General features: G+C 29.6%; 3 protein-coding genes and 1 non-coding gene across 4 annotated transcripts; 2 read left to right on the forward strand and 2 right to left on the reverse strand.

The window, feature by feature from the left end:
• The first annotated feature begins 1,652 nt into the window (after nt 1-1,652).
• On the forward strand, nt 1,653-3,818 carry LOC8278075 (mitochondrial import inner membrane translocase subunit Tim9). The gene is made up of 2 exons (XM_002532805.4): nt 1,653-1,890; nt 3,290-3,818. Exons 1-2 carry the CDS (start codon nt 1,796-1,798, stop codon nt 3,483-3,485), a joined length of 291 nt encoding a protein of 96 aa, XP_002532851.1. The 5' UTR covers nt 1,653-1,795; the 3' UTR covers nt 3,486-3,818.
• Nucleotides 3,819-4,121: 303 nt separating this feature from the next.
• On the reverse strand, nt 4,122-8,621 carry LOC8278073 (CAX-interacting protein 4). The gene is made up of 3 exons (XM_002532804.4): nt 8,463-8,621; nt 7,286-8,290; nt 4,122-4,679 (listed from the first exon to the last, which is right to left on the reverse strand). Exon 2 carries the CDS (start codon nt 8,266-8,268, stop codon nt 7,303-7,305), a length of 966 nt encoding a protein of 321 aa, XP_002532850.1. The 5' UTR covers nt 8,269-8,290; nt 8,463-8,621; the 3' UTR covers nt 4,122-4,679; nt 7,286-7,302.
• A 617-nt stretch (nt 8,622-9,238) lies between these two features.
• Nucleotides 9,239-10,040, forward strand: LOC8278072 (E3 ubiquitin-protein ligase RING1). The gene has a single exon (XM_002532803.2). The coding sequence runs from the start codon at nt 9,395-9,397 to the stop codon at nt 9,962-9,964; it is 570 nt and encodes a 189-aa protein (XP_002532849.2). The 5' UTR covers nt 9,239-9,394; the 3' UTR covers nt 9,965-10,040.
• A 1,057-nt stretch (nt 10,041-11,097) lies between these two features.
• LOC112536854 lies at nt 11,098-11,200 on the reverse strand. The gene has a single exon (XR_003080789.1). It is a non-coding gene; the product is annotated as a U6 spliceosomal RNA (small nuclear RNA).
• Nucleotides 11,201-12,447: the final 1,247 nt, after the last annotated feature.

The following is a 12,447-nucleotide window of genomic DNA, read 5'->3' on the forward strand; positions in this document are numbered from 1 at the left end:
AGTCTAACTTAAATTTTATGATTTAGAGATATTTATAATCAAAATAATAATATTAAATGACTAGTTATAATAAATTAAAATTGAGTTAAATACTATTCACCTTAAGAGGTTTGATCTAATATACAAGTTGGTCCCTATATTTTTTTTGTTACATCAAAACTCTCTGGAGTTTTAATAAAACTAACTACTACCCTCCTTCATATTAGTCGAAGGACTAAACTGTAATTTAAAATTACAATTTAATTCTTAAACTTATTATTAAGTATTAAATTCGTCCAAAATTAATTTTATTATCAAATTAAGTAAAATTTTATTTTTAGCATAGGTTAGTTTTACTATCTAATTAGAATAATAAATTTTATATTCTTTTATTTATTTATATCTTTTATTTTTGTAGCATAATCTAATCCTAGAAAAATTTAAACATACTAAAAATATTTATTTTTTATTTAATATTATTAAATTAATATATAGTTTCATTTTAAATTTTTAAATAAAATAAATAATTAAAAGTTATTATTTTTATTAGACACTAATATTAAACTATATTAAAAATAAAAAATTCACTTGTATTAATTTCATTTGAATGGTAGATAAAAAATTTAATTTTTAACATACAAGATTATCATGATTTTCTTCATTAATAGTGGACTTTATATAAAACTAATTGGGTTTAGATTATTTCGATAGATTAAGAAATGATTATTTAATTTGATTTTTAATTTTAATTCTGTTTATCTGTAATGTATAATAAAATAACAATAAGATGGTATTTTTAACTAGAAATATTTATTTTATATTAATAACTAAAATTAAATTCATAGTAATTTAATAATATTATTGTAACTATAAGTAGTTTTAAAATGTTTAGATTTGTATGAATTAGATTGTATTGAAAATACAAAATTAGAGTAAGAAAAAGAATATCAAAATTAAAAATTAAATTAAATTTATATAAAAGATAAAATTTTACTCTAATTTGATAATAAAATTAATTTTGAACGAGTTCGATACTTGATAATAAATTTAAGAATTAAATTATAATATTTAATTACCAATTTAGTTATTCGACTAATAAAGAATGAGGTAATAGTTAGTTTTATTAAAATTTAAGGAGATTTTGATTGTATAAAATTTTTATATATCTAATTAATAAATTTTTAAAATGTAAATAGAATTAGAAATTTTTAAAGATATAATTATTTTTATCATAATCTATTATTAAGTATTCAATTAAAATACTAAATCTGAAAAAAGAAAGAAAAACTTCAATAAACTATTATGTACTTGATAGTTTAACATATTTTATTTTAGAATATATTTGGTTTTTTTTTATCATTTTGATTTTTTGTGAATACACTGTTAGTAAATAATAACTAAATTATATAACACCGTTAGTAAAAACTGACGTAACAATTAAAAGAACAATAGCAACTGCATGCAAATATCAAATTTTCTTAAAGGTATAATATAATTTAGTCATTATTTATTAAAAAATATTAAAATGATAAAAAGATAAATCACACTTTTTTATTGAAGATTTTCTGATAAAGAATTGGCAGTTGGGCTTTGGCACCATCCATCAACCTACTAAACAAGTCATCGGAACGACGACGTTACAGAGACTCTTAAGTACCAGACATATAAATGTTAGGGTTCTCACCTGTATAGAACAACAAAGATAAAGTCCTTTAAACCCTACTTCGCTGCTCATATTGGAGAAAGTGAGAACAAACATAAACCCCCATTCTTTTTCCTTTTCTCAGGAAGTAATTTAAAGAGTTAGAAATCAATTATGGACAAGAACATGCTACAGGGACTTGATAATCTACCTGAAGAAGACAAGCTGCGCATGGCCAACCTCATTGAACAGCTTCAAGTGCGTGACAGGTTTGTAAATTATTTTTCTTGTTGAAATCGCCTTTTCTTTCAATTTTCTTTTGCGGATCTGCTATTATGTTAATAAAATGTAATGGGTTGTGTAATATTCTGCCTTTGGTGTTTGGTATATTTGTGGGTAATTGTTAAAAAAAGATTTCATCTTTGGTTTATTTTATTTCAATTTGATTAATTGTTTTGGTTTTAATGTATTGTTGATTTTGAATGCATTACCCTTGATTGGTTTTGTTTTAAACTTAGACATGAGCCATTTTGAGGTGTAATTTTTTCTTTTGGTTATGATTTGAGGCTTCAGATCTCATTTTCTATAGACTTTAGGTTGCAGAGCTTGGTTTGTGACTCTGTTGATTTGGAGCTAACATAATGTTCTCCTTTAAAACCAATGCAATTGCAATCAATTAAGTGAATATGTTGCATTTGGACGTTTTGGGAACAACATATTATTATCATATTTTGCTTAATTCTCCAGCAAGTCTGGATTTTGTGCGAAAGGCTTGGTGATTTGTTAATTTAGGTTGTTTCGTACCCTTTTTGTTCTAATATAATATGCTTATTCACTTGAGCTTTTGAGCAATGGCTATGATTCACAAGGGTGCGAAACTGTTGATTGTAACTGACTCAGTAAGCTCTTTTAGGAGCTGAGCAGTTTTTGATTGAGTGCTTTTTTCCCCTTGCTGTTGCGTTAGCATAATTTTGTTTCTCTATTGTTTTTCCTATTTGTGAGCTGATTTTGAAAGGTTGAGGCGGAATTAGGTTATTGCTTTTTCCTTCGTTTTTTCATTATTTATGTGGCTTCACATCTGCTTTGTATGCTATAGGTTACATGGTTAGTTCTGTGTATGTAACCTTGTTTTTGTGAAACCAGAAGAATGTTCTCCTTAAAACCAAAGCAGCTTGTGTTGCAGTTGGACGATTTGGGAACAACATCTAATAAAACATCTAATTCTCAATGCACTGTTACTGATCTTTCTTTTTCTGCACTTATTGAGTGAAGGATAAATTGTAATGACAAGGCATGTCTCAATTTCTACTGATGCATACAAATAGCAACTTGTGCCTCGTTTATAGACAAATTTGCCCAATGAACTTCGATTTTGAAAGTTCTCCTAGAAAAATAGATATCACCATGATTCTGTTAGTTCTTTTCTTGTATTTGGATGCTCTCTCCCCCCTTCAGGTTGCGCTGAAAGGCACTGTAGCTTGAAACCAAGTTTCCATGAAATGATGTTGTATGTATTATTGGTTTAAATGTGGAAATTATAAAAGTTTTACGGAAAGCTTTATACATGGAGGCATGTAATTTACAAAGTAGTACTCACATGATTCCTTAAATCAAGGATTGTAATGGGATTGAATTTTCTAATATTTGGCCATTGTTATGTATCTGCAGTATGAGGATGTATAATTCAGTTGTGGAGAGATGCTTCATCGACTGTGTGGACAACTTTACGCGCAAATCTCTTCAGAAACAGGAGGAGACCTGTGTTACGAGATGTGCTGAAAAGTTCTTGAAGCACTCGATGCGTGTTGGCATGAGGTTTGCAGAGCTTAACAATATGGCTGCAACACCAGACCAAGGCAATTAAACAGCCATGAACCGGCTTAAGAACATTTTGTTTGCAGTATCTGATTTGAATATATAGGGGGATGTTTCTGTTGTTATTTATGAGCAATTCTTTTCCCTATGGGGTTCATAATTGTTGCTTATATTATCATCTTTTATGATAACTTAAAAAGCTGCATGATAAGTTGCATGGCAAACTGGAGATTGATTTGGGATTCAATGTACGAAGATTTCCAAATTCCCATGTATATTTTTGTTTATTTTGTGAGAGGAAATTAAATCAGGGTAATAATAGAATTAGGGAAAAAGTTGTAAACTCAATTAAACTTTTTATGCTATTACCCCTCTGACCGAATCTGTTAAGGCCTTCTACTTCTACTTCCTGTAAGCAAATGGGTGCTATTCAGCTCTTCTACTTCCTCTAAGCTCCAAGTTGATAAAATAAAATGAATAGCCATAGATTTTACTAGCAGACATGCTTGTGCTTCTGCTTTACTGACCCATGAAGAATTTCTATAAAATAATTAATAATAGTTTTCTCATTATTGGCATGCAATGTTCCCCAAACTAAAACAGTTAATAGCAGCAGACAGAACAGTTCAGTGGCTGTTCTAAATTAGTCCCCACAGCAGTTCAAAAAAAGTAAAGAGAAAAGAAGTAAATAAAATTTGGCTTCAACTCTTCCAGTTCCACGAATAGAATCGTTATGCAAAGCTCAGATGTCATTTATGTTGAAACATAAAAGAACTTCTTGCATTGACTTATTATACATGACCTAACCTAGAGTAACACACTGCTATTTAAGGTTGACCCAGGCCAGGGAATATTTTACAAGGGGTTGGTTATTCCTACCTCCCAATCCCTTGCCTTTCTCTCTCGAAAGAGAGAAAACCACAAAACAACATATAGCCACATCTAAAATGGCTAATGGAGAAGGATCAACCTATTCTCGTCTGTAGTTAGAATAGCGAGAGCTTGTAATTTAACAGTACAGTAACTTTAACTTGAAATGAAATTGGTACTCAAAGCAACATATTTATAGGCTGGTTACACACACATCCATTCTCACTCTTCTTTTTTGATAATTTTCAGAAAAATGATTTGACACAAATAAGTTTCTGGACATGTATAAACAACAGAAAAGAGTACTTCAACTTGGGTAACAGTATTGGCTCCACTGCTTATAAATCTGGATACAATCATCTTCTCCAGAATCCTGCAAAAAAAAAAAAAAAAAAACCAAACTTGACAATGAGCTATTGAACAGTATGTTCACAAACAATCAGCAGTCTCATATAGTTTTACATTGGGGTATTTAAGAACCTGAAATCAAGGATAATTCTGAAGTTACATTTCTATCATGTAGATAATAGACACCAGAGGGAAACTTTGATCAATTTTTTCTTTTTCTTTTTATTTCAAGTCTTGGGATATCTAATCCCCTAATATGAGCTACCACTATTTCTCTGTGTAACTCCATGTAAACAAGCTGTTAACGTGAGAAAGATTATAGCACAATTCAACAAAGGGAACTCTTCAAATCTTTTATAGCCAATAATCAGGTAGAAGATTACTCTTCTGATGTAAATTTTATTGCATTAATAATATTTGCAAAATGAGAAGATCACAAGGCACTAAAATGATGAATGATATTGGAGAAATAACGCATACAAAATTAAATCTTCTGCAAAACAGAATAGGCAAAATCTTTGATCAGACAGAAGCATTGACAGGGGAAATTCCCTTCAAATTTCAAACAAGGAGAAAACAGTATGCTATAATATTAGCAACATGGCTGCCAGGTAAACAAGCAAATAAAGTGTGGTTTGGCAACAATTTCCAGATTGTTTCAGCAGAGATTCTGCAGTATATAATTGAATAGGACACTGCTCTTCCACCTTTAAGAAACCTAGAATAGGGATAACAGCTCACCATGGCTAAGTCCCCCTTGAAGCTGCAATTAAGGGTTTGTTTGATATCAATTTTCTGTCTGCTTTTTGGTTTCTGTTGTTCAGTTTTCAAAACAAAATGTATAAAAAGAATTTATTTTTTATTACCTTATTTATTAAGAAGGATAATTAAGTTTTCAAGACCCAAAAAGAAATAAGTTCTCGCAACTATTAAAGAAACCATAGAAGGACTGTTTTCCTGGTATTCTCTGCTTGTTTTGCAAAAATAAACATTTTGAATGCGAAAACAGAAACTAAAAACAGGAAATAGAAAGGATAGCAAACAGACTCTCAAATATTATGGTATCAATTCAACAATGATACAGCATCAATGCTTCAGTGAGGAAAAACAACCCTGATTTGTATTTACTCAACCTGGCACCAATACCATTTTTAATCATAACACTGTCAGGAAACCCAACATATCCGATCCTAAGCCCTGTGATAGTTAGTTTTAAATTAATCACCCACTTCTGACCTTCCAAAATCATCAAAAACCTCATGAACAACTAAATCTAAATTTACTTCCTATTGAATATTGTGGTTAAGAAAGACAATTTTGTGCAGAACCACACCAATCTTACTTTTAACAGATCTTAGTTAAAATATTACAAACAGATTACAAGGCTTGCGAGAATCAAGCCTCAACTCTGATACACCTTATATAAAACAGGGGTAGCTCTCACCATTCCCACTACAAAATCTCAAGCTTTTCTTAAAGACAACTCTGATAGAATTATTTTGTTTACTGACTTCCTTAATGAAAAAAAGTTTTAAAAAAAAAGGCCAGCGAAGGCTTTCATATTTGGTTAGCATAGTCAGCTTTATAAGAAAGATTTCAAGTATTTAAATACGAGATGACAAAAGGATCTAGAGGATTAAAGGCCAATCTATAAAATGTGTAGTTTCTATATCATTCTCTATTCCTATGCAACTTATATACTGTACGGAAAACCAATAGCAATTTAACTGCATGAAGTAGTAGAATAAAATGTGGCCTCAAATGACATCAGTATGAGTATTGCTGGTGACATGGGAGAATTCTAAACATAAGATCTTGGATAAGACAAGTACCATGAGTGGATCTTTATTTTTGAAATTGGAACATGTCAAAGAGTCCATTAATAAATATGAGGACCTCCTGATACAGATCACTGAAAAATGCCATAGACAGCATAATAATTAACACTGTGTTTGGGAAGGAGGAATATGGGGGAGGAGAGGAAAATGACTCATGTGGCCCACAAACCTGTGTCTAGAGAGCCCCATATATTCATCCCTTTCCCAAATATAGTTTCTTGCCATCAGTACTATAAGTTGTTAGGAAAAAGTAGGTTGAAGAAATTTCCAAGGAATAATTGAATGTGGAATGTTCTATGCCTCAATTAGTTTAGTCATTTAAATGATTGCCAACAAAACTACACCCACATACACAGAACAATGTTGCCTCAGAACTCTAACTTCAAACGCAGTTTAAGATGAGCATACATGGAAGAGAAAAGAAAAGTAATTAGAGATATTTACAGAAGCTGGTAGTGCATGTCACAAAGAAAGAACTGATTATTATTTAGAAAAAAATAACAATTAAAGAAAGAAGGACGACGATAACATAGCCATTGCCATTACTATGAGCATTAGGAGAATTCAAAAAAAAAATTGAGAACTCCTATACATTGAAACAGTTAAGGTTTGTCTAATCCCAAAATAAAGAAATTAATTCATTGCATAATTAAGATATGGTAAAAAGAGAACAGCGCATATATTCCTATATTTGAGAGGATGAGAGCACACAAATAATGTATCCAACTACAGGAAGAAAATCAAACAAAGAGCTAGAAATCTTAATTGGAACTCAGGAATATCAATGCATTACCTTTTACTAGCAAGAGGCTACTCATCATCTTCATGATGGCGCTTCTTGGTCCTCTTTTCTGAGCGTTTTGTACCCCTGCCAACCCGCGAATCATCAGAGCCACTCACATCAGAATCAGAAGGTGAAGCTGCCTTCCTGCTATTACGCCTATGCCTTCTGCCAGCATCCTCAGAAGTATCCGATTCAGACTCATCAGAATAGCGATGACTTCTCCTCCTCCTCTTCTCCTTCCTACTCTTTCTCTTACGCCTCCTCCGACGATCTTCCTCTTCCTCATCAGAAGACTCATCCCTCTTCCTCCGCTTTTCCCTTCTTGTCTTCTTCCTTCTAGCTTCATCCTCATCCTCTGAGTCACTACTCTCCCTTTTCTTAATCCTCCTTTGCTTCGACCTCCCTCTTTTCTTCCTCTCTCCATCATCAGCCTCAGAATCATCATCATCCTTAGACGACCTCCTTTTACTACTTCTCTTCTTACCATACCTTTCCGCAATAATCCTCTCAATCTCTGAATCCACGTCAGAATCGGAACTCTCACTTTCCTCCTCATCTTCCTCCTCGCTCTCTTCCTTCTTCCTTGCACTCCCCTTAATCTTTTCCAACCCAGATAAAACCGCAGCCTGAATAGCATCTGGGTCTTTCTCTTTAGAGTCATCCTTAATACTCAAAAAGTTTCTACATTGAAAAGCAAGATGACCAACACGGCCACATCTCTTACAAGCGCCGCGAGCCTCATCAGCATTAGAACCAGTTATTCTAGCAAGGGCTAAGAGGCCTTGAAAACTAGCATAAGCATTCTCAGCCTCAGGTTCAGAAGCATTATTTGAGGTGGATTTTTGTTGTGAAGAGGATTTCGCGTCATCTTTATTAGGTGCATATGGATCATACCCAATTGCACTTTGCCATATACCATGTGTTTGCAGGGCTGCACTACTGTGAACCCTATTGTTCGCTGGCATGCGAACCCTTCCTGCTGTTGCTGGCATCTTTACTTATCAAGATATCAAACTGTAACATCACCAAAATTAGGGTCTCAAACTTCAATCAAAATCTAGGGTTTCCAATTTGTAGATTGAAATAACCAAATCAAATAAAATCAATAACTACAATTATAATAATAATCAAAGACAGTAATTACAATAATTAATTTAGACTATAAGACAAAGAATTGGAATTTTACCTGTGTCCTGGTTTACGGAGAATCAGATAATGGAGGGGCAAAATCGGGAAGAGGCAAAAAAGAGAAGATAAAGAGAAGAGACGAGGAGAGAGAGACGGTTGTTATTATTTGATTTATCATTCAATTCAAAATTCGACGCAAGCAATAAGGTCGGTGAACGAAGACTATAAACGTCGTCGTATAATTGCTTGAAGATCAGAAGGTTCTCATTTTAAGAGTATATTCCCCTTTCTGATATTTTTTTATTAACTAATACTCTTCTATCAAATTTTTTATTATTATCCTATAAAGTAATTAAATTGCTTTTTTTTTTTCTACTTGTTCTTCCATACTTTCATAATAAAAAAATTTCAAGAGTTTTCAAAAAAAAATTATTTACATTATATGATTTTATTGATTTTATTTATTAACAAAAGTAAAATAAATACTTTAGTCTTAATTAAAAATCATAGAAATAAAATAGCCTCTTAGTTTAAGTGTAACTAGAAATAAAAACATACATGTGTAGGAAATATTATCATATATAATTTATGATATAAAAATATAATATATAAGGTGCCTATACCATCAAACATTTTTAAGATTAATAAAGTTTTCTTTCCAAATCTTTTTGGATATTTAAAGTGTATTTAGAAATTTTTAATTATTTGTATATTGTCATTATTATATGTTACTTAATATATTAATTTACTATCATAAATGAAAAAATAAAAATATAAGTTTTATTAAAAATTATTTATTTTCCTTGTTTTGGACTTTCATATTCCAAATCCAATTTAGATAATGATTTAGTATTTAGCTTCAAATAGAATACTAAAAACTCTTATATAAGTCTAAAGCCATACTCTTTCTACTGCTATTACAATTCTTAAACCATTAGCCCAACCAAAGCAATCAACAACAGAAAAATCATACTGCAGCAGCTAATTCCTATGTCTCTTTATCAACCACCGCCACCGCTACCGCTACCGCCACCGCCACCGCCACCGCCTCCGCCTCCGCCTCCGCCTCATTCTCTGTCTTTGTATAGCAATGATTTCATGCAACAGTTACTGGGTGTTTTAATTGGAGCACTAATATTAATGCAAATAGCAGCAATTTACATATGCATTAAATCCGCAGCAAGGTTCTTTTATCAAACCCAAAACCACAATGATACAGAACAAGGACGTCCCAGAAACCGACCACCACAGCCACAGCCAGGAAACCAACTACCACGGCCGCAGCCATTGCCGCCCGAGAGGATGGCGAGAGCGAAGGTTATAGTAATAGCAGGGCGTGTTTTTGAGTACAAGAGTGAAGTGCAGAAACCGAACGTGTTTTGCAGGGAATGTGTTATTTGTTTGGAAGAATTTAAAGATGGTGAAGAGTGTAGGATCTTCACAAAGTGCAACCATTTTTATCATAAGGGTTGCATTGATAAATGGCTGATTAAGCACCGGCATTGCCCGATTTGTCGCGAATCTGTTCGGCCTCGGGCTAATGATCATATTCCGGTTTAGAGGCAATATAAAGCTGTAGGTAGAGACGAAGATATATACATATAGATAATATATAATAATCTTTATTTTTGTTTCATTTTGTTGGTAATATTATTATTCTTTTTAGAGTGTCTAATTTTCAGATTTAGTTTTTTTCTTAATTTTGAGATTGTGATAATAGTTTTTTAATGTTTAAATTTGGAATTTCAAATCTATATATATATATAATTTCGAGACATAAAATATATGTTATTAATTTTAATATATATATATATATATATATATATATATATATATATCTATTTTTGATATATTAAATTTATATATATTGATTGATTAATAAGTTATATTTTTAATTAATTAATAATTTAACTTTTAAAAATAATTTTTAATTATATTTTTATTATTATATTAATTAATAAATTAATTTTTGATTATAATAATTATAATTTTAAAAAATAATATTTTAAATAAATATTATATTAATTAATAAATCAGTTTTTTAAATATACAATAATTTATGATCTTGAAATATAGTAATCTCGAATATATTTATAGTATTAACTTATATAATACTAGAAATTAACTAATAAATATTTTAAAAATATTTTCTTTATATTATTGCACTAATCAAATTTAAAATAATAAATATTTTAGAAAAAATAGTTAAATATATCTTGATTTATTATTATTCTTAAACATTACAAAATAATAATAAAATATTAAAATTTTTATTTATTAATTTAATTTGATAACCAAAATAATAATAGTGACAATATGACAAGAATAATAATTAAAATAATAGCTAATAACAAAGTATAAAACTCAATATTGATTGCTTACTCAATTGAACAAAGAACAAAGAACAAAAATACTAAATCCCAATAAAGTATAGAAAATATTTATTACTGAAAATTTATGAAAGAATGAAATGGTACAAAACTCAATATTGATTGCTTGTTGAGTTGTATGAAGAACACAGTTAAACATAATTAATCCCACTTTAGTAAAGAACTCAATATTAATTACTGAATTGTATGAAAGAATGAAAAAGTATAAAACTCAAATATTGATTTCTTTTTGAGTTGTATGAAGAAAAAAAAAAATAAACATAATTAATTTCAATATTAATTGCTGAATGAGAAAAAAAAAAAAAAAATTTGGACCATTTCTCGATTTGTGCGTGTCATCCTTGCGCAGGGGCCATGCTAATCTTCTCTGTATCGTTCCAATTTTATCGGATGTCCCCGAAGGGACAACAGCATGTCGTTTTTGTTTACTTATAAACCGTTTTAAATTTGTATTCCTTGTCGATGTGGGATTGAGCTTTTGACGGAATGCACTTATATGTGGTGACATCTACCGGGAACATGAAAACTGTAGAGCTCTTCAACTGCATAAAGCCAATGAGACTTATGTAGAAAGGAAAATATTTGGAGTTAGATTGTCTACAAGTATTGAGAAACATACTTATGCAACCTTTACTACATTAATTTTATGGTTGATGCCCAATTCAATGATATAATTATTGGTATTTGATGCATACCTCCCAGAAAAATATCATTTCTTATAAGTGGTAGTGACATAACTACTAACTTTTTCAATCAGTTTTTATTGTTTAATAGATAGGCAACCTCTACTTTACTATCTTATCTTATTATAAATATTATTTTCTAGATATTTATCCTATAAATCTTTTATCTATATATATAAATTTTTAAAATCTAAAATCTTTTTGATATATGTGATTAATTTTTGATACATAAAATTTTTATTTTGACATGTGTAATTCAATTTTATGTGTAATTTTATAATTTTTTTCTTAATTTATTGATTAATAAATTACATTTCTAATAAGAAGTTGATTCTAATCCTAAAAAATAACATATTAATGATAAATTAGTGTTTTAATTAGATAATGATTATTCTAAAAAATAGAATATTATATTTTAATATTATATTAACTAAAAAATTAATTTTCTAATTAGGTAATGATTCTAATTATAGAAAAATATAATATAATATTCACTGATAAATTAATTATTTAATTATTTAATATTTATAATTCTAAAAAATAGCAATATCGAGTATATTGATAGTATTAATTTATCTAACAATAAAATTAATTAATAAATATTTTTAAAATAGTTTTATATTATTTCACTAATAGAATTTGAAGATTTTAAAAAGAAATTAAGGATATTTAAAAATAGTTAGTTTACAATTATTTTTTAAAATATTATCAATTATTATTAAATTATATATATGAACTTGATTTTAAAATTGAAATAATAATAACGGTCACGGATAAACGACTGATTAAAAATAAGAAAAGGAAATACAACTCTAAAGGAGATTATTTTCACATGTTTTAATCAATCATACCATCATCTTTTTTAAATATAAATTTAATCATCAGAGTCGTTTTTCAAACAAAAAATCTAGACATTATAACTTAATGTCTTTTGCATAATAGATATTCTATGAATTGATTGGGATTTTTC

This window comes from Ricinus communis, chromosome 1 (assembly GCF_019578655.1).
Source record: "Ricinus communis isolate WT05 ecotype wild-type chromosome 1, ASM1957865v1, whole genome shotgun sequence".
Taxonomy (NCBI): Eukaryota; Viridiplantae; Streptophyta; class Magnoliopsida; order Malpighiales; family Euphorbiaceae; genus Ricinus; species Ricinus communis.

Excerpts from the sequence above, each read along its gene's own strand:
- LOC8278075 (XM_002532805.4), top strand. The coding sequence starts at position 1,796 with ATGGACAAGAACATGCTACAGGGACTTGATAATCTACCTGAAGAAGAC. Across the intron at positions 1,891-3,289 it reads CAGCTTCAAGTGCGTGACAG|TATGAGGATGTATAATTCAG; the intron begins GTTTGTAAATTA and ends ATGTATCTGCAG.
- LOC8278073 (XM_002532804.4), bottom strand. The coding sequence starts at position 8,268 with ATGCCAGCAACAGCAGGAAGGGTTCGCATGCCAGCGAACAATAGGGTT.
- LOC8278072 (XM_002532803.2), top strand. The coding sequence starts at position 9,395 with ATGTCTCTTTATCAACCACCGCCACCGCTACCGCTACCGCCACCGCCA.